Here is a 22,619-nt window from a genome sequence, read left to right as displayed (position 1 = left end):
AAGCCACTGAATCACTTAAAGCAGAATAACAAGCACATCAAAATCATAACTGAGTCACATATTTTATTTTCAAACAAATAAACTCTTGTCAAGTCCCAAAATAAAACCCAAACAAAAGTTGCAGGACTGTGTTCCCTCATGACTAGGACAGGGAAGACCATGAGGCCAAGTGTCCTGATAGGCTGTACCACCTGCAGTGACAGGAAGGAAACTACTGTACAATCAAAGGGTTCATGTTTGCAAGCACTTACTGCACAGATGTGCTATAACATAAACATCATCACCCAAAAGTACAAACAAGAACCCTGAACTCCCCCCCCCCAACCCGAAAAATAAAAGCATATATGTCATCATTTCTCTCATCAGAACAAAGACCCTCATCAATTATACACACACAGAGGCATTCAGGTTCCATCTCGTTATATACCACAACCTCAATGGAAAGAGTAAAATGAAATCAAGTTCTTTGGGCTTTGACATGGCTGACTGAGGTATGAATACCACACACATTGTTAACAGTCAGCTGTATTTCAACTAAACACCAGAGAGGACCAATTCTAAACTTCTAATGATGTATTGATCAATGCTCCTGGTTATTCTGTGATATTGTGTAGGTTTCTGCCTGCATCTCTTTTTAATTATTTTACAATATATTTTTTTTTTAATCTATACACCCAGACACGTTCCACAAGAAATCACATGTAGACAGGCCCTACTTGAGGGAATTGAATTCCCGACTGACTAGTTAAGTTTTCCAATAGGCATTTTGAAGAGAAATACCAACAATACAGCACATTTGTATGGAAATTATATCTCAAGAGTAGCTCAAACTTTTACTTACCTGACATTTGTGGTCTATAAAACATGTTTGTCCCAGTTTTGATTCACACATGCATGAAGCACAGGTGAGGGGGATCTGCTGGGGGCTTATTTACATTGTACAGCTACCACACCCTTTGAAACAGTCTGCAAGCAGTTTATAAATGGCTCTGTTCCCTTCGGTTATTCCCTGAACTCTGGTTTTGACACAGGTAATGACAGCTGGTTTAGCAGTGGTGCCTGGCAGGTGACACACCTGTTCAGAAAATGCCTGCAGGTACAGGTGCTCTGTGGGTGGGAGAGAGCGCAGGGGGACCCCAGAGGTCTAGGTTACCACTTCCTGGTGGGTCTGGCTCTCTGCGAAGAAAAAAAAAAAAAATCCCTTCGCACTCGGCAAAAAAAAAAAGCTGAGGAGGAAAGCATTCACGATCAGCGCTCCATCTTCTTCAGATGTGCTCTCTCGACATGCACACGATAACATCAACCAAGAGCTGCATGAGAGGGTGGAGGAGCGGGTCATTTCAATCCCGGTGATGTCAAAGTTACCACACTGATGGCCTCGAAAGACCTCCCCGCCTCACGATAAAGAGAAGACACATAATAGAAGACGCCTTTAACTGAGCAACGGTACCATTTGTACTTGTTCGTTCACATTTGACAGCTATGTCATCGCCCAAACTTTCAGTCGCAGGGGAAATGGTATCTGTACGTTAAAGATTCCTGAGCTCAGGCACACTTTAAGAGCTCAACACAGTGGTTCAGCACCTGCCAACGACAGATTCATTAAGAATTTATAGATACACAAAGCATATAGGTTTAATCAAACCCAACTTTAGTGTTATTTTTGGTAGGGGGGACAGGGGGACAATCCAAAAACAGGTTATATTGACTCTTTAATTGTTAGGACATCCAATACAATTATTGTCTTGTTCTACCCGTTTTAAGGCCACCGTCACTGGCGGCGAGATAGGACAGTACCATGTGACCATTCAATCAGAAGAGAATCCTCTTGGAAGGCAGAGAGTGTAATAGGGTGGTCTGCTGCTCAACATGAAGTTAGGAGGCTCTGGCTGTCCAAATTGTAAATCCGATGGCCAAATTCTTCTTTAAGGAAGAAAGGTTGAAATACGGGGGAGAAAAGGCGCCCACAGAGGTGAGACTTCGTTTTTATCTATTGCACTCAAGTCAGGCCCCCTGGCAGTTTGGAGGACACAAAAACGTTAAGAAAAGACGAGAATGTTTCCCTCTCTTTTCCCTGTCAATTGTGTGCAGCCTCCCTCACAGACAACAGGTAGTCACAAAACAGAATTTGTATTTGATGTAAGGCAGTTTGGTGTTTTGCAGAGAGCCCAGTTACACGTCTCTACCCCCGTCCTTTACACAGAGCAGCTAAAAACCACAAGCAAAAAATCCCACAAAGAAAGAAAGAAAGAAATAGAAACTAAAATGAAATCTAACAGCCCTCCAAATTGACAATTCTAGTGAAGTGTAAAATGTGTAGTTTTTAATATGTAGTAAAATCTCAGTGGGATTTTATCATTTATCTTGTGATTTCATAATATAAATGTAGAGATTCACAACGCATTTTCTTCCTCTTGATCTGCCTCCCAAGATGTCTTTATCAGCTGCAGCACAGACAACTGGCAGACGACCAAACAGCAAGCTGGTTTGTGATAAATAGATCACCAGTTTGTAGGCTCCACTAATTTCCTCAGTCATTATAAACAAGAGAGATGACTCCTTGAACAGTACCATCAGCAGGGCTCGATTTTATCCAGTCTTTTTAGAAAAGAAAAAACAACCTTTAATTGGTCTTCACTTCTCATCTTGTGTGTCTTTTTAAATGTGATTTGATGAACATTTACAAAGTGTTCCAACTTGGTAATGATTTGTCTCTGTTTCCCTGCGACTTCTTTTTGAATCCCAACTCCGCTCTCCAGATTTCTGTAAAACATTCTGATCTTCAGTCAGTCCCAGTTCACAAAAGGATTTATTCCTTTTCCCTTTTGTTTTCATTTTGACAAATTCCTTTGGAATGGCATTTCCAGTCTTGAATGGATTTGTTGAGAAACTCATGCAGGGGTGTGCACAGTCACAGTAATGGTGATAAGACTTCTTTTTCATTTAGAGAGTAACATAATGATGACACTAAAACTTGATATGAAACATATCTGCAAAAAGGAGGTGAGGAGGGGGGGCTATTTGGGCTCGGGTGGGGTCTCTGGGAGGCAGGAGGGGAGCTCTGCACCGATGCAGAGGGGACGGCAGGGAGCTCAGAGCTTCTCTGAGGAGGGGATCCAGATGTAGGGACCAGACTGCTCCTCGATGATTAGCTTGATTTTGTTGTAGATCTCCTCTAGTGAGTCACCCTGTACAATAGCTGCAGACACAAACACAGACATATTTTACTGTTGGCTGCATCAGAACAAGAGTTCAAGCAATATAGAAATCACATAATATCATATCATACATATACGTACATGTCAATGAGTCAAAAAGAGGTGGGGCTGGACAATATGACTTATTAATAACACCTTAATATTTTATAGGCTATTCTGTGATATACGTCTTCATATACACGTTTCTCCAAATGTAAATTCTCAAATAGTGGTGATCTAATAGAATATGCGGCATCGCATTTAAGTACCAGCACAGTATTGAAATTAATTAAATTGGCAAAACCTTCCAGAGGGGTTTGTTGTGAAAGATTCAAGCTAAAGACAATTACTACTAAAACTGGAGGTCTCCCAGATACATTTCAGAGCTACAGAGCTGGCAGCCACACGACCAGATGACTGATTACATTTTCTCTTGTGATTTTTTTTTCCACCATGGCAAAAAAAATCCTCAATTACTTGTGGCTGCTAAGTAGCTGATGTTACCTTTCACAATCTGGACCAACTTTTTTGTTTCTTTTGTGTCAGCAAACAACACACACTGATAAATATTATACTGCAACCTGAGCTTATCAACACACTTTAAGACTGTCTGAAATACAGTAACCAACCCCTCAGTGGCCAACAGCGGAAACACTGAAAACTCTAATATGACAATATGGTCATCTGCTATATACCACATTAATTCATACACAAAGATATTGCCCAGACCTATTCAGAGGGTTGACTGTTGACTGGACTACCCTCAAGTTCTGAACTGTTGGTCGGGTAAAACGAGCAATTTGAAGATGTCAGTTGGGGGTTTAGGAACATTTTCCCAACGCCAGTTACAATAAACAACAAGTTTATTAACCACACAGAAAACATAATTCGTTAATCTACAGTTTAAAAATCATTAGCCACAGCCACAAACAGAACTGTAAATAATCATCACTGAAAAAGGCAGAGCTTCAAAAAAAAAAAAAGCAGACGAACCTGTGAAATACTCTCCAAAATCTTGCTCCAGCTTAACTGCCTTGTCAAAGACTTTATTGGCCTGCTCGTACGTCTGCCTCTTATTCATTTCCCTGAAAAACACAAGTAGTTTTGGTTAGTATGACAGACACACTTGCAGTCACTGATATCTTCAATATCGTATGTAAAAAAAAAAGATCAAACTTACATTAGGGCTTCAATGGATTTTGGTTTAATAAAGATGGCAATCGGATAAAGTTGTGCTTGCTGCAGTCGTTTTATGGCATTCCCAGACACATCCAGGATGCAGTGTTTCCCCTGCAAGCGGTAGAGAGAAATTTGATTAAAAACATTACAAACTTTTACATATAGGTCACATTTTCATAAGGAAATGACTGCGGTTCTTAATACTGCAAGAATGACTACTGGAAACTAACAATTTTTTTTAAGTTGAAGTTGGAACATTAATTACAAATGTCTGCTTTCCGATTTAGTGGGCAACCTAACATGCTTCTAATTACACCCCGTCTGGTAACCCGATCCTGCTGAGTAACACAAGTGTGGGTTCCTACCCTCTCAGCCACAGTTCTGACGGACAAGATGCTCGTCCCGTAGAGGTTCTCGTTGAACTGGCCAGCCTCGATGAATTTATTATCCTGAATGTCCTTCTCCATTTGCTCTCGCGAGCCCACAAAGTGGTAGTCCTGGCCGTCCATCTCGTTCTCTCGCCTGGGACGAGTCGTATCTGCAGAGGAGGGAGTGGAACAAGTCTATTTTTGTTGCTGCTGTTATGTTTAGCGTTCGCTGTCTGGAGCGAAATGTTGCGGTGAACTCACGGGGTACACAGGAGCCAAACTTGTGGGGGAACTCAGAGATGAGGTCATCATTTACTCTGTCCTTCATTGGACCCAGTATGATCACAGGCCTTGTGTAGTGGACTGCGTTAGAAAGACAGAAGACAGGTGAGGACACGCAGAATTTTTTTTTTTTTAAAAATCCATGCTTAATATTTTTCAATTGACCCTTCACTAAACCACACCCTCCTTAGTTACTGTTGCTACATCTGTCAAACTTTCCACTCTTGCAGTTAACAGTGATGAACAGTGGCAGATTTAACATTTGATGTTTCTGTCACATTTTACAAGAACCTTGTAAAAGGATCTTAAATATGTAAAGCTTTTTATAAGTTGTTTTCTGTTATTGTGGTATTATTTTGTCTTTGTCAATATTTTGATTGTCCTGTTAGTTTCCACTGTACTTTTTTGTTTCATGTTTTTTTGTTTGACCTCACCTTGATAAATACGATGTGTTGTTAAAAGGACAGGCGTTAAGCTGTAGCTTCAGCCTACAGCTTAACTGGGCTGCAGAAGTGTCTAAGTTATATTATGTCATTGCAATGTTTTTGACTACATTATTTAAGTGTCTGCCATTTTTTAAAAGTATGCAGTGGTGTCTAACACAGTTTGACTAGAGGTAACTTTACTGCAGTTAGTATGCTACATTGCTGTCCACGCTAATGTTCACAGCTTACGTTTGAGCAGATAAAGAAAAAGTTTCATCTATTCCCTCACGTTTGCTCATGAGGGGTGTAAATCAGGAGTGTCATCACAAAACCTGCCACGATACGATTTCAAATCGATTTAATTCAGGGGCCTGCGATCAATGTCACAGAATATCATATGTACATTTAACGCATTCGGTTATATTTCTGTCAACTCACAAAAAGCAAATAAATTATGATTTGACAATTTTATGATTGAACTGCTCCAGACATTTATGACACAGACATATAGTAGTAATTTCAAAATAAAGGCATATCTTCAAGTTGATTATGTAGATCAATATTTTCACTTTGCATCATGTTGGGTCATTGAATTTCAATCAATATATTGAACCAGATCAATGTATCGTTACACCCTTAGTGCTTTTGTGTTTTAGGTTTTTCAGAGTTTACAGAAAGATGCCACCCTCAAAACTCATGAGGCACCAATTATGGCTCATCTTAGAGCCCCATAAACAACATTTCAATATGTAGAAAAATACAAAGCCTGACAGGCCTGCAGAGCCCAGTTATGGTTGATAATCTATGATTGGACAGTTGCTGTGTGAAGGAGAGGCTTATCAGAGGGTCAACTGTGAAGACGTGATTCACTCACTTTCCTGTCGAATGACTGGCTCATAGGAAAGAATCGTGTCCTCTTGTCCCTCTGTAATAACACAAAACAAAATCATCATCATTGAAAGAAATACAGTAAAATCATGTTGGCTGATTAAACACCAGGAGGAATATTAATTTACAGATGTCATTTCACAAGTTAATTTAAGGACTATCTACCATATTATTCATCTATGTGGGCAGAGTAAAGCAGAAAAGAAAGACCATGAGAAATTAAGGTGACTCACTCGAACTGCTTTCACTGTCACTTGTGTTGGATGTCAGGCATTCTGCAAAAGCACGAGAGAGGGAGTTACAGAAAAAACAGTATATCCACAGCAAAATTCAAACTTATTATTATGGGTGAAAATGATTTTCACCTGCCTCAACAGGAAAAAAAAAGAGCAATCTGTTTCTCTAGGCCATTGAAAAGAAGGGGAAATAAAGAAAGCAGAAGTCTTGTCTGGTGCAGCAGCCATGCTCTCACAATATTAGGGAAGTGGTTTTTAGGTGCAAGCAATAGGAAATTAAGTGTTTCCTGTGACAATATCCCAAATGACCCGCAATTCCCCACGCCAATGTTTCCTATTGCTAGATATGTGCCTGTGGCAGCGGATCTCATATCAGGGAAAAGACAAAGAAAACATATAGGCGTTACGCCATCCGCGGGAGGGAGGCGGGAGCTGGCTGACTCAGGGGAACTGGAGGGAAAAAGTGTTTCCAACCAGGCCTGCTCTGGTGACAGATATACTCCAGCTCCGCCTGACCTTATCTGACAAAACTCTGCTAAACATTTATTGTAAAGACCCCATGAGACATTCAGAAGAAGTGTAACGCTTACTCACCCTCCCTTGGGAATGCATATTTTATATGTACTATGAATCTGAGTAGGCATGCCTGTGTGTGTTGTGAGCGCGCACATAGGTCTTTCTGTGTGTGTGTGTGTGTGTGTGTGTGTGTGTGTGTATATATGTCACTCTAAATGTGTGTGGTTTTAGCATTCCCAGCTGGGTCTGCAGTGACAAAGCATTTCTCTCTGAGCTCAGGGGACAGCTGCTTGACACAGTACAACCACACACTTACTCAAACTCTTTGATCCATAAAAGTCATCGCTTAACCCTGGGAAGTCCTAGGTGTCCCGACAGGTGAGAGCAGAAACCAAGAGAAGAGAGCAGACAGGAAGAAGAAGAGGTTAGTGAGAGTCGGGGCAGAGAGGGAGAGGAGGAGTGCTGCGTGGTGCTCGCCAGGCAGGCCCACTGACACATGGCTGTGCTGTGCTGCTGTACTCATTAAGCCTGAGCCCCACTTTGTTCATAGTAAGCCACGGCCTTTCAATTACACAAACCCAATCCCATTAAAATGGGATTTTGACCTGTTAAGTGTTAAAGCTTCAGTCCAGTTAATGAGATTCTTCTTGTTGTGGGTCAGTGACTGACTGGAGAATTGATCAGGACTTATGCAAGGAGTAGCATCACAGTGTTAGACAGCCTGTGCGTTAAAGGGATAGTTCACATTATTTGGAGTGGGGTTGTAAGAGGTACTTGGTGATGGTCAGTGTATTACCTATGGTAGAAGGGAATCGGTTCACTGCCAGTTTGGGGAAGCAGCGGGAGCACAAGCAGCAAAATGTACTTTAGCCACCTAAAAATATTAATGTCAGTTTAAGTGTACACTATATTAATAATATATTAACAGCTTTACCTTGCCATTAGACAACCGTTATATAAAAGCCAGGTACACACTGTGTGACTCTGACCCAGAGGAAAAGTGGGCAATGCAAAAGAAACGTAGTGATGTCTTTAACAGTGATCCTACATCACATTATGAGAGAGGTTCAGAGACAACCCATCTCCCAGTGTGATTACTGCTAAGACCAAGGTCTGCTAACCAACAAACAGGAATGGACAAACATTAAAGGTGTCATTATTCTCCAAATCAAAGATTCAATACAACTTTGGTTTTTAAAGGTCATGATTCGATTCAATTTTTCAATTTGAACTTTTTTTTTTTTTTTTGCACTAAAACTAAACTAAAACATTTCAATGGTTTTATGCCATTTATTACAACTGTCATTTACATTTTCAGATGCCACAAGTAGACACGAAAAACAAATATGGGAAGAATCATTCAAAATTGAGAGCTCATTTCGATTAATTTTCAATATACAAATTATGAGACGCTAAATGAACATAAGTTAATCTATCTGTATGTGCTTTCTTTGCAAAACTGCCATTCTAAGTTTTGCCCTCTCTTCCAGAGCCACAACTGGACCCACATTCTCCTCCTCCTCTCTGGATTTTTTTTTCCACACTCACACTCACAAATATTACTAGTCTAGGATTAGATCTGTGGCACACACTGTGACTAGCAATAATTTAGTAAGATTGCTGAAATCTCAGTTTTATCAGTAATTTTACCTTCCAAAGCATGGCAGTTGTTCAGCTAACTCTGCCTCCATCAGTTAATTTGTTTGTTACTGTGTGACTGGTGTTTTAAAAGGTTAGTCCAGATTCACTGAAGTCACACAATAGACAAACTCACAGTTCAAGGCAGCAGTAGACTGGCGACTTCTGTTTTCTGTGGAGTTTAATTAATGTTTTTGCCAGTTGGGTTTGTAGCAGTTTCCCTTTGAAAATATTCTAAATACAGTATACGCTTAAATTGATTGATATTTTTGCGTGGATGTATTTTTAAGTGGCTTAAATACGTTTGGCTGCTGATCCTATCTACATTGGTGGTTTTGAAGTTTTAATCTGATTGATTGTCAGACTCAATTGTGCAATTACTCTTTGCAGGACATTTGCAATACTTTGGTTTAGCGCACTGTGCAGTATTCCTGTTGCGTTTGCTTTTGATGTATATGGATTGAGTGTGACACTGTATGTTAATTGTAGCCAAGTTAGCTTGTGTTCTCTCCGTTGTCCAAGACAAATTTCTCCTAGGACAGACCATAAAGGCTAATATAATCACGGACACTGCTTAGCTCCTGTGTTGGTGCTGTTGTTGCTTCTCCAAACATGGGCCGTGCTGACCGCCATCTACTGCAGATGACGCACCGACTGTTTTTAAGAACATTATACTACCCCAATTCAAATAATTCAAACTATCCCTTCAATGCAAGCACACACACACACACACATGCACACAGCTGGCAGCACACACAGCTGGACACTCCTCTGGAGCCCATAGACAGATGCACAGACACACCAGAGAGAACCGCACACCTCGAGCCTGATGCCGGCTCTGCGTGTGGGGCATCTCTCTGGGACAGTGAGAGAGGGATGAGAGTGGTGCCATGACACACACCATCCCTGGAGGTGAGCGGAGAGATGAAAGTTGAGAGACAGAACTGAAGCATGAAGGGGAAAGGATGAAGGAAAAAAAAAAAGCACACACCCCCAACCCCACCCCTTGATCACACAGCTGGTACTCACGTTCAGACTCCACCAACTCCTGCACAATATTCTCCTTGCTCTTGTAAAACGGGAACTTGCGTGAGAGGTTGAAGCTTTTTTTGCGCTTTACTTTGACTGGCTGCTTGTTGATGTGTGGGTGAGAAGGAAGGGGGAGAGGAGGGAGGCAATGAGAGGGTGAAAACAAAAACAGAATGGGTTTCAATGAAGGTACTCGACAACCATGCGAAAAAACAAATGAAATGTAAACAAACAATACACGTCAAATAATGAAAATGAGAGGCAGGTAATGGGTGGAAATGAATGGCACATCAATGTGAAGGAAAACAGGCTTCTGTTTACCAACTTAAACATGTACCATTTTCATTCAATTGACACATTACAGCTGATTTACACTGCAAATTACATTCGACAGATCAGTGTCTGACAAACGTGCAGACATTTTGTAGGTGCACACTTCTTAATATCACTGAGTATACGAGCTGTGGAGGTTACAGAGAGAGCTCTCATCTCCACAGAGCTTCTGTGTAATCTATACAGTAATATGAGCGCTTTTTGTGCTCGCATCAGTGAGCAGGTGCTGGTCTCTTTCCCACACTCAGGGGGGAAGTAGGCCATCTCCCTGGGAGCGCAGCAGCAGCTCTGAAGACAGCCTCTCTGGCACCACGGCAGGGAGCAGCTGGCCCTCTACACTTACCCTGTTAGACTCAATCATGCCTGTCCTGGCGTGGAACTTGACTGTTTTTAACCTGGCCCGCTCCTTCTTCTCCACTCTGGAGAGGAAAAGGGAAATAAATTTAGGCTGGGCATGAATGGTAGTAGTCACATCTGCTTTGTCTGGCATTCGTGCACCGCAAATGAAGAGCGAGTGTACCTTTTCTTGCTCGGAATGACCCCGATCTGCTCACTCTCTCCATGTGGCGTGACCAGCCTCGCCTGCCACCACTCGTCGTCAGAGGCATTTATGACATGGAGGATGTCCCCGTAAGAGAAGCTGAGGCCTTGGCTGGGCAGGCAGCTGTCCCTCGTTCGATCGTAGTCAAACAAAGCTCTAAAATAAAAGCAAAGGCTTTGGTTACTCTCTTTCCTTCCTTTTATCTTGATTTTGGAAACAAAGGTTCCACATGCACAAAGATCAAATTACCCTGTGTGCACTATTGGCACAAAATGGCAGCTATGAATTTCCTGCATGACATTGTGGGTCTTTGTTTCCTTTTCTAATATTGCACATTGGTTCCAGAGACCATGCCCTCTTCCTGTATTCACTTAGCTTCTCATCATTTAGCTGTACTCAGAATGATTTACTGACCTACAATGTCAATACTTGATGACTAAACAATCAAATATCTGCCTGGTGTGTTTACAAACAGCAACTGACAAATCCTGCATATTCTACCTTAAAGATGACAATGTAACACCTGGTGACGTGTCACGTATTGTACTTTTGTGTTATATTGAAACGGTGACGTGAAACATGTAAACATAAGGTGGGATGTCTAAGACTGTACTGAATGTTGGGTTTTTTTTTTTATTCAAAGCTTCTATTGAGTTTTTTTGAATGAAGCTTTTAATGTCTGTCGTCATATAACATCATCATTGTAAAAACAATCCTTGAACAAAATCCTCAATAGAATAAAGTGATTCATCGCATCAAATGAGTGAAGGGCTTGTGTCAAAGCATTTTTCTCTGGCAGGGCGCTGGGGAGCGCTGCGTTGTACTGCGAGACCAAAAAAAAAAAAAAAAAGGCTGCACATGGGTTTTGTTTTTATGACCATTTGTAACATCTCACTACCAGCTCAAACACTATGGTTGTAGAAAACAATAAGAGTGGTCAAAGCAGGGACAAACATAATTTTTCTACTTCTCTGCCTCTTTGCTGCGCTGTCCACTGTGTATGTGTGTGTGTGTGTGTGTGTGTGTGTGGGCGCGGAGCCATGCCCTCGGTCAAACACACTGAGTAGAGGACAGAGAAGCTAGCATGACCATATATAACTGCAAGAAAGTGGTAGAGAACTCGCAGCATATTTTTTTCCTTTTCATTTGTTTCTTTTCTGTCTCTTGTTATAATACTGTTTATCTGACATATCAAAGTGGATACGTTTTTTCCGCAACTGTGCAAAAATCCAACAAACAGAATGTACAGACAACAATAAGGATGGGTCGTGAGTATGCAACTATTGTCTTGTCTACAAAAATTATTTTCTTATATATTTCTTATGTTCAGAGCAACAACACGATGGATGCTCAGGTTGCAGCCTAAAAGTTAGAAAGCTGTGTATTGGGTTCACTGCTGTAGAGCAAAACTGCGAGTGGGTCGGTGCGCATGTCGACCTTCAAAGAATGGTTGAATACTTCCCAGTGAATATCAAATTTTTTTTTTTGCTTTAAATGTCCATCCCTTGACAAAAATCAGCATTTAAATGTTGGATTTAGAATTTGAATGTGAACAAAGCTCCAAACTATTCAGTACAGTTCCTGTGTAATGTCACTTATTCTCCCCGACAACCTGTATGTTTAAGCATGCCAGTCACACATTTCCACTTGACATTTCTAACTGTTGTTGCCGCATACTTGTAACCACAAACATACAGTGTTTATTGTCTGTCTGAGTGCGTCACCATCTTGTCAGACGGGTAAGCCCACAGCCATTTCTTAAAGGTATTAAGACCTGCTTTACAGGTTTATACTTAGCTTGACCTACAAGCCTATATCTACAGGCTATACACCATGGTCCAGTGGACAGACATGTTGTGGCCAAAATACATTTTCTCCTCTGGTTAAAGATTTTTTTTTTTGCTGAAGTACTCTAGCAAACTGAAACTACAGCTGGCAATAAGTAAACAGTTCTGCTGAAACTGTCATGATGCAATCTAGTAGAAGATTATCTGCTCAGGTAGCTTTACAGAGAGACAAGTGCACTTTTAATACAGGTTGACAAATGAGTGATAGGCAAATTCCAAGCTTTAATGATGTTATAGCACCTTATAATACTTGCAGAGTGCTTCAGAGAGTGCATAAGCACATATGACACTGTTTTTTGATTTTTTTTTTTTTTCCTGAGAACACCTTACAGGCTTAACGCCTCCGCATTCCTGAGGCTGGGCTGGGAGGCCATGGCGGCTCCTGCATCAGCCGGCTAACTAGACAGCTTTTCCAACATAACTGTGGGCTTAGTCACCCGCACAGGAGCAGGCTAGGCTCTACATGCCTCATAGGAGTCGGTCTATAAGAGAGGCATGAGTCAGACTGGTTAACACTCCTCTTTCTATAGCTGGCGTCCAATGAGATAACACCTATATACTTCTGATATATCCGACTGAGGTCCGTTGCTTTTGAACTTAGGCTAAATCAATCTCGTAATGTAGCCATTAGGCTGTGAGTGAGGCGCATTAGTGCCTCAGTATAAATATGGTGAAGCACTTGAACTATGGAGTTACATCACACAGTCCATTCACCTTGACCCCTGTGAGTCCTTTGTGACTCGCTGCATTTGTGTGAGCAGAAGGATGCCACCTGTTTTAATTCCTAAATGAGGCTCCATCCATTTTGGCACATGGCCCAAAGTGTCATAACACAGGTCACTTCGACAAGCCCCACTGTCAATCTACGTTACACAAAGTAGAGTCAATGTCTTCACAACAACAGGGGATGCCTGTCCATCAGCTTTTAGATGGTGATGAACTGTATCAGCTCAGTACCCTAAATTAAATGCTAGCCTACCCATAGCTCAGTGTGAAGTATTGGGTTTTATCATATGATCTATGTGATATACGTCATGCTGCCGCTCTCTGACAGTGTGGCTGCTTCTAACAAAATGTGCTTTCAGGCTTTATTCCACCCCACAGGCAGGTAAAGGTTTATTATGCAAGAGTGTCTATTTTGACGACAGAACTCAGAATTTGACGTTGTGAGTGCAATCATGACCGTGTGCGAGTGTGCGCTCCAGCTTTACCTGACGTAGAGGGAGCGTTTCTCACTGGTGCGCAGGGAGCCTGATCCTGAGCTCATGCTGCTATTCATCATCTGCTCCCTCAGGTCGTGGATCTTGGACTCAAAGCGGCTGTACTCTGCAACGGATGAAACAAACAAACTGTGTCAACATCACCCCAAAAATAGACCCTCGAGCATTACTAACGCTTTGGACTTTAAAGTTGATACCCCCGAGGTTAAAGCAGTAGTTCGGATTATCTGAAGTAGGATTGAATGAGGCATTACCTACAGTAGACGCCAGTCGACATGCCCCCAGTTTGGAGATGCAGAGCAGACTACCAGCGCAGATGCTAAGTAGTCGTGTGAACAGGGAGTCTTTGGTCCGTACAGATCACCACCACAGTTTGACACACGTGAAGTGCAGACTACATTCAACCATCAGTTTTACTGCCACTTTTCAATATAATAATTCTCTAAATCTCTGTTGCATTGACATTAGACAAGACTGGGGTGCACTGTGTTTTACCATGAAGAAAAACACTGTGGGGTGCAGAGTTAAAAAAAAAAGTGGTGAAAAAAGGAGGAGCAACTGATTTAAAAGTCGTTGCTTTTGCATCTATTGAGTGAAACCCCATAGGCTGTGACCTCAGACATTTTCAGTTGTGTAGCTGGTAAACTGCGCATGCTTGTCATCACAGAACTACATCATTGTGTATTGTTTATTGTTACTTTGTCAGGATCGGCTGCTTTCATGTCTACAAGCAGCCTGTCTCACTCAGTGAGCAGCAGAAAAAACGTATTTTAGTCACTTAAAAAAAAAGGCCCAACCAAAAAGATTTCTCAGTTAATTGCACACTATGTTTAGAATATTTTCACTGCTTAATTTTGCCATCATGGGAAACCGCCATTACATAAACCAAACAGTTCTCTCTCTTGCTCAACCAGACTTCATTGGTGATAAATGATTTTAAATTGCAGAAAAAGGGAGTTGCTGGTCTACAACTGCCTTGATCGTTTTTTTTTATTTGCACTATTGTGTGACTTTTTATTGAATCTTTTTTAAAGTGGCTTAAATGGGTTTTGTTGCTGATTCTGTCCAAATCGGCACATTGCTTGTCTTCTGTGCCAGTGCCCCTTTGTGCTCCTGCAAACCTGGGGCATATTGACCAGCATCTACTGTATGTAATACACTTGCATGTAAAACCCCACTTCAAATAATCCGAACTATCCCTTTAAGGTTGTAACAAGTCAAATAAAAGAGGCCAAATCAGTGTTGGACCCTGCTCTCCTGCTTCACTCGAACATTGTTGGAGATCTGTGTCTCAACGCTGCAGTGCGCTGGAGTGAATAGAGGAGAGGTTCAGTGAATCCTTAGGCTGATTAATGACCCCAGGAACAGATGGTTTATCACAGATCTGCCTTACACATCCAGTAATGTCTCATGTCAGGTAATTAATTATACAGATTAATTAAGTTCAACATGGGCTCTTTAGTGTGGTTAAAAAAAGGGAAGGCCTCCAACAATTTCCAATGCATGACCATTTGTCATAGGTGTGTAAATCCAGTTGCTGCTCAGGAGCCCAGGGATGATATATGAATCCACCTGGACCTCCTCATTAAGAATGCTCTCATTAGCCTGCCGTGCACAGTGTGCTCTGTGCCCAGGCTGCTGGAACAAGCTAGGCCACCGCACCACACAGCACACAGATAGATAAACAGACTGGCAGATGCAGCTAGAAAAACAAGAAGGCTTGGTCGCTCCTGTGATCACACAAAGGAGGCGCTGGGACCACAACAAAAAGTTAAAACTGTGAGCAGTGCTGGGAAATAGATCAATATCATATTGATAATGTGATATGAGACTAGATGTCATCGTAGATTTTGGATATCGTTGTATCGTGATATGGCAGAAGCCCTGTCCTTTCCTTTTAAAGGCTAAGTTACAATAAAGTGAAGTAAATTTCTGAACTTACCAGACTGTTCTAGCCGTTTTATTATTTGGCTTTAACCACTTAGTCATTAAATACACATTACTTACTTATCAAAAAACTCATTATGCTATATATTTTCACAAACCACCAATACCCATCCCTACCAGAGCCAGATCGATTCCTCGGTTGGCCAGTATTGGCTTCGCACAGCTATAACGGCCTATATCAGTATTTATTATGTCAGATTTTTTTTTCTTAAAGCAATATTATGCAAACTATTTTTATTTTTATTATTAGGCAGGATTTGATGTATATTCCTCTTTTCTTATTTTAAGCTGTTGTATGTGTGTTTTTTTTTTTTTTTTAATTATTTATTTATAGCAGAGCTTCTCAACCTTTTTTAACTTAAAGCCCCCTAATGATTGTTAAAAAAAGGTTTCCATGGACCACTTTCTCAAATAAATTGTCATAAGATGACAAAAAGGTGGAGAGAAAAAACACACTGCTTTCAGCTAAGTATCACAGGCTGCCATTATGTATCTAATCCAAATTAGAGGTATTAAGGGTTATATTTCCACAAGACACACTTTGGAGCTTTTACTGACACATTGCTGTCTTTATTTATTTCTTTTCATTTTAAAAAAACGGATCCATTTTGTGTCACTGCAACAAAGGGAACGTCAGCTAGCCAACGGCAAACATACCAGAACAAAATAGTTAAAGTTTACTTTTTCACTGCTCTAAAGTCATTTTGGATTTTATATATTTAAATAAAGAATATCTGCTGATACAACAGTATTGACATTTTTAGTCCTTGATATCAGTATTGATCCAGCCTCAAAAATCCAATATCAGTCAGGCTCTAGTCCCTACAATATCGTTGCAATATCAATTAAGTCAAAAACATTGTGATATTTGATTTTGTCTATATCGCCCAGCCCAACTGTAACTGTGAGCAACCAATTTTCTCACACATCTAAATAATTTTACACTTCTATACTTTACATGGTTAACTAAAGAAATGTAACTGCAGTTTGACTGAACAACTTTTCATGTTGAACAGTCATACTCAGGAATTTAGCTGTATACTAAGGCTATAACTAACAATTTTCATTGCCCATTAATCACTTGATTATTTTCTTGATTAATCTCTTAGTTTTTTGTCTATAAAATGTCAGAAAATGGTACAAAAAGGTCAACGTTTTTCAAAGCCCATGTAGATGTCCTCAAATATCTTGTTTTATTCCACAACCTAAAGAATCTTCAAAAATTACTCAAACAGATTAATCTATCACCAAAGTAGTTGGCAATTAATAAGTTAATAAGTAATCAATTAACTGTTGAAGCTCTACTGCATACCACTAGAGTCACATCATTAACTGGGTGCTGTGATAATGTACACTGTTGTTCTAAACACTCACAACATATCAATGTCTTGATAATAATTAGCCTATAAAAGAACAAGTGCCAGAGAATTTCGTCCACATATCTCTTTTACTGCCATGCCTTCAGGGGTTGACTCTTTACACACAGTTTAATCATCCATAGCTGGCGATGTTTCCTCTAAGGTGAACAACCAGAGATCAAAGTCCAGTCTCTGTCGAACAAGCCTAGAAGTAGCCTTGAAAAACAAACACGCATGCCTACAAAGAAAATTTCTTCGAAGTTAGTCCAAGCTCCCGGAAAAAAATCCCGGGCAGGTGCAAAAACAAGCTTCAGGTCGCTGAACTCTAACCCCGCCGCTGAAACCTAAAGGGGATTCAAAGCAAACAGAGAACCTGCCCCGGGCCTGGTTCCAGCTCTCCACCCTGCTCTCGGCTCAAAGGGTTAACAATACAACTGAGTGACGCTGCAAGGTGAGGTAACCAGACACCGCCTGACTGACTGCTTGTAACCAAGAGCAACGTCCCAGCACTCCTCAAACAGGGACAGCACATGCGGAAACAGCCATTCAGACTAGACCACTTGGCTCTCAGGCACAGGAGACACGGGGGAATGGCAGTTCGGAAAAGGGGGGTGGAGGGACAAGACAAAGAGCGAGCAGTCTTAATGCCCTGCTTCACAATACCACGACCTGAAGAGCTGGCTGAGAGCTGTGCCGGTGACACGGCACTACAAGTAGCACAGGTGGTGGAGCTAAATGCTTTGCTTGTTCACATGATTCATCTAAATACCGTCAACATTCAGGAGGAGCAGGAAGACAACCTGAACTACAACCGGCTTTAAGCCTCTCTGGGGTTGGAATCATAAAGTAAACCATAAATTGCTGCCGCACCTTATTTTCGACAATGATACCACGGTACAGGTAAATGATAGGAAAACACGCCATTAATCAAAATCTCAAAAAATACTTATCGGTCTGCACTTACTCCTTTTATAATGAAGTGCTTACGGGTTCCAGTACTTTTATAGTCAGATGATCTGAAACAATAAAGGAAGTACACACCTGTGTTGCAAAGAAAAGGAAGGATACTCCCAGTACTTAAATAGACACATGCTGATCCTGGTGAGTGTCAAATGTCAGTATCAAATCTACATCGATATCAAAGCAGAGCAGATTCTTTCCAAAATTTGAAAAATACTGCCCCGAATTCCACAGTTTAAAAGAATTCTGGGGTAAGAAAGATTGTGCAATGTTGGTTGCCAGATATGTCACTTTCTGCCACAACAAAAGAAACCACTGGGACACAGGTACAGAAATTTTAAAATAAACATTGGGCTACACTGAATACCACCACCATCTCCACTTGTGTTTGTTTTTTCAATTTTAAGTTTAATGATTATGACTAATATTTTTATGTATATATATATATATATATACATATATATATATATATATATTAATTCTTATTGTTGAGGTCACATTTTAATCTTACTTAATTACTTCATTTGACTAAATAATAGCTTGATTACTTATGACTTAAATTAATTCTATATTGTACATTTTACTCAACTGTATCTTTTTATGTCTTTATTTGATCAACTATTGAGATTTAAATTATTATTGTAAACTTTATTTGTTAATTGTCTTTAACACTGTGATGGTGCTTTGAGAATAAAGCCTTACTGAAATGACTAATTACTGAAATTTAAGAGAAAAAAACAAAAAAACAAGCAAGTAGCATAACAGTACCACAGGAGAAAGGCTCATTATACTGAAGCGGAAATTCAGTACCGACTGTCCCACCTAAACAATAAAGCACATGGAGCAACAGAAGTACAGCCAAACTGTAAGGAAAGCAGGTAGAACCTGATAGAAATAAGTGAAAAATCAAAGTCACAACTGTAACAGCAGCAACAGCATTCTGTCCTCAGATCACTCAAAAGTAGATACACAAATTTAAGCATTTTCCTTAACTGACTGCAGGTTACATTAAAAGGGATAATACAGGTAAGAGTCTGGTTAGTTTGAGGAGAGCAGCATTTGACTTATAGTGGCAGTTTTCTGTCAGAAAAGTCTGTCTGAAGGCAAGGTAAAGCGGTGAAAATATTCCAAACACAGCCTACACTTAAACCGATGTTGTTTTTTTAGGTGGACCTTGTTTTTAGTGGTTAAAATGTGTGATCTTGTTCACAGCAGTATGTTTAACCTAAATGCTTAACCTCTCCCTCTCATCTCCAAACTGGGGGCATGCTGACCGCAATCTACTGTAGTCAATACACAATCGATAAGTGCCTCATACAACCCCAGTTCAAAAAATCTGAACCATCCCTTTAACTGATTGCAGTGCACAGTAATGATCAGGAATTGATCAACGACTAAAAGCCCCTAAAACAGGGTGCTCTGGTAGCCCAGGGGTTAGGGCGCTCAATGTCCATGAACTGCACTGTCTCTGGATTGCATCCGGCCCGAGAACTTTGTTGTACGACAGTCTCCTCCTCCCTTCATTTCCTCTCATCTGAGGACCTATCTAATCAAAATACACATTAATTTTAAAAAAGCCTCTAAAATTTAAAACTCTAAAAGTTTTTACTGGAAATTTTGAAATGACCTGGGTGTATTTTTGCGGACGAGCCCAAGTTAATTGGGTATTTGACTCGGTGATTAAATAAACACCTGGAAATTATTTGAGTTATAAAATAAAACGGTAATGTCATCACTCAAAATTACTGCTCCTGCTCCAAATCAGCCTACCAATATTTAAGAAACGGCCAAAGTGGAATGATAAAAAAAAATTCTGCACAACTTGCCATTTGTACTGGACATGCAGGGAACTTAGACTTAACCCATTCTTGTATGATTGACTATATTTACGTGCACAGTAATGTCCGATTATTATTCCCAATATGGCAATATTCCAAATTTGATACATGTAAAAGGCATATTCGTTTGGATAGTCCCAGTTAGGCCTCACTCCTAATGTAGCATTTTCCAGTTAAGATATGAGATATGCCAGTGCCATTTCAGTTTCATTTGGACGTGTATGCAGCTTACTCGGCATATGTATCTGAACTGGGTTTATTTACCGTAGTTTGTGACACACGTCCTCTTGCCTAATTATGATCAGTTCTGTGTGCTATAAACGAACCAACGCACCAACAATTTGCAAGGCTGTGGTTGACATGCATGCACTCTCTCTCCCCCTTTTTCAGAATAAGAGCAAAAACTGGTGTCTATAAAGTCTATAAACTGATCCGATACTACATAATTTGTTAACCCCAAAATGGGACTGTGCTACTTCCCAGCAGCATCATGCATGTCATTTTTTCCTCAGGGGTCATATTCTACAGCATTCATTCACTGTATGCATTTGTTCACGTTTCACACAGGCTTTAACCTGAGCTAGCAATCATATCACATTCATAGAGGATTAGTAGTATACAACTGTTAAAAAATAACAATAAATAAAAAATAACAATAATATGTTTTTTAATGCACTGGTATCAGATTGGTAGTCAGTATCAGCCAATACGCAAAATCCAGGTATTAAAATCATATCAGTGAGGAAAAAATTGTATCTGAACATCTCTATTATCACTAAGGCTACCCAAAATATCATTCACAGTCAGCCTATGTGTTTTTGATTAAGAACATAATTTCAACCAGTCCAACTCGTTAAGAGTGACCACCCAAACATCAGTTATTCATCAATATTCCTACTAACAAGCACACCTTTTAAATGCCGGGTGTCTACAATTATTAAAACGCTGTCCCTTAAAGCACTTAATACACAAGAGCTAGCCTATATTTTTAGGAGTGACCCACAGGAAGAAAAGACAGCTAATAGAAACTGGGACTATTCTGTATCTCTCACTCCCACTGCGTGTCCTCATTAGTCGTACAGCTTTTTTATTTTGGGGGACGGTCGCTTCTCTTTTGATCCAGTTATGCAACACAGCAGGCATGTACTTGTAATGTGAGAGTGTGTTATGTTCTCAAGCCAGCAAAGGCACACACCCCCTCCCCAATATTATACTGCAGAGGGAACATGTAGACCCCGGCTTTACTGTTTCTACAAACTCCTGTAATGCACGCTGGTTCGAGTTTGATGCGGGTGCACTGAGTTTAACATTTCCTCCATGGCCCTCCTCCCATTTCCTACATGCAAAGATTTTAGTATAATTACACTCCTTGATAGTGGCCAACATGTCTATATACACCCCTCACTTCCTTTCTTTCAAGCTGAATGTGAGTTAAGGAGTCTGTGATGCTGCAGTAAGCCACTGACAGTCGGGGGGGGGGGGGGTTTCCTGCTGCAGCCTGTGTGCTCTGTTGTGGCTTCTTGTAGTCTTCAGTGCTGGCCTTCCATCAGAGGTCTGTGGTCGCTTGGGTCCCAGCCTCTGCCCCTGAGAATACTCTCCAGGCAGTTTGCCCTGCATAAACTAGCATTCACCCTCCTCTTCCTCCCCCTGACTGACTATCCTCCTTGTACAGCTCACTGGGGGTTCCTCCTGCTCCAAACTCAACGAACTACTGCTTTAGGATGCCAGCAGAATTACTGCTGACAGATCTCAGGTCACCAGAGGGGATGCAGGAAGTCAATCATTTGCCAGCACTCGACTTGTGTGTTTAGAGTAGTTAAGCATTGCGCACAAACAGATAACTGTCCTACACTGGGTTACAAAGGGGGCGCATAACTGAAAGCATGATTTGGTATGGAAAACAAAGGTTCCCTTCAACCAACCACATCGTTATTCAAGATGCTGCCTGATTGGTCCGGCACGCGAGACAACATGAACTCACATGGACAAGAATGAAGCTTTATAATCAGCAGACGGAGAACATATTGTCGGTTTTGATCTCAGCCTCTGCGTCTCTTGTTAGCTTAGCACCATGCCATTTCACTGATCCCGTTCCACTTCAATTTCACTGACCTTGGAGAGTTATTGGACAGTCAAGGCTTGTGTTTTATTGAAAGAGAAAGGAATATGGCGTGAGAGCATGCTACAACTTATGCCCTTTCACATTCCTGTCATAGTCCAACCTGAGAAGCGAGCCTAGATCTAAAGCTCACAATATCCTTCCCATTGTTGTTACAGCATTACTGCAGCATGCTCAAATATACATGCACAGAATTACAGAAACACTGAGAAAAATGCAACTACCAAAATAGCCATAAAGCATCACTAATCTATAATGTATTGTTTAGAGCTGCAGTGTTTAGATGATGGATTGATTAGATGTCAACTATTACATTTATCACTATTTTAATTAGGATTGTAAGACAATAGTTTAACACACTTGACTACGGTGATATTAGTTTTCTGATACTGTAATGATTCTCAAAACGCTATATCATGATTTATGACAAATGCAAGGATTTGTGGCAGTGGTTCATTTGAGTTTAAATGCTAGATAGTAAATTCAGTAATTCGGTAAACTCAATATCATTGGGTTGTGAATAAAATAAGACATTTAAGTAGAAAGAGTGAGAAGCGTTTTTCACAATTTTCTGGCACGTGGCAGGCGAAACAACTAGAGCTTCAACTAAATCAGTTAGTTGTCAACTTAAATTTACCAACAACTATTTCGATAATCAACTGAGCACTCTGAGTCTTTTCTTTTTTTAAGGTCAAAGT

At 40.6% G+C, this 22,619-nt stretch overlaps 1 protein-coding gene across 8 annotated transcripts in view; it reads right to left on the bottom strand.

Moving 5' to 3' along the window:
- Nucleotides 1–43: 43 nt before the first annotated feature.
- dlg3 (discs, large homolog 3 (Drosophila)) overlaps nt 44–22,619 on the bottom strand; it is a 118,347-nt gene continuing 95,771 nt past the window's right edge. For 6 of the 8 annotated variants that reach the window (XM_084718927.1, XM_084718928.1, XM_084718930.1 and 3 more), the window contains 11 exons: nt 13,691–13,805; nt 10,612–10,788; nt 10,435–10,510; nt 9,759–9,858; nt 6,573–6,614; nt 6,326–6,376; nt 5,006–5,107; nt 4,742–4,914; nt 4,378–4,487; nt 4,191–4,282; nt 44–3,199 (listed from right to left, as the gene is read on the bottom strand). In XM_084718927.1, the coding sequence (XP_084575053.1) occupies nt 3,093–3,199; nt 4,191–4,282; nt 4,378–4,487; nt 4,742–4,914; nt 5,006–5,107; nt 6,326–6,376; nt 6,573–6,614; nt 9,759–9,858; nt 10,435–10,510; nt 10,612–10,788; nt 13,691–13,805 (1,145 nt within the window). In that variant the 3' untranslated portion in view covers nt 44–3,092. Of the gene's footprint in view, nt 3,200–4,190; nt 4,283–4,377; nt 4,488–4,741; nt 4,915–5,005; nt 5,108–6,325; nt 6,377–6,572; nt 6,615–7,407; nt 7,454–9,758; nt 9,859–10,434; nt 10,511–10,611; nt 10,789–13,690; nt 13,806–22,619 lie in introns of all 8 variants that reach the window. The other 2 variants (XM_084718931.1, XM_084718935.1) reach the window with 1 other exon arrangement.

Source organism: Lutjanus erythropterus, chromosome 5 (assembly GCF_056507025.1).
Source record: "Lutjanus erythropterus isolate fLutEry1 chromosome 5, fLutEry1.hap2, whole genome shotgun sequence".
Lineage (NCBI taxonomy): Eukaryota > Metazoa > Chordata > Actinopteri > Lutjaniformes > Lutjanidae > Lutjanus > Lutjanus erythropterus.
Note: the sequence above shows the minus strand (reverse complement) of the source record. Positions and strands in the feature narration are given on the sequence as shown.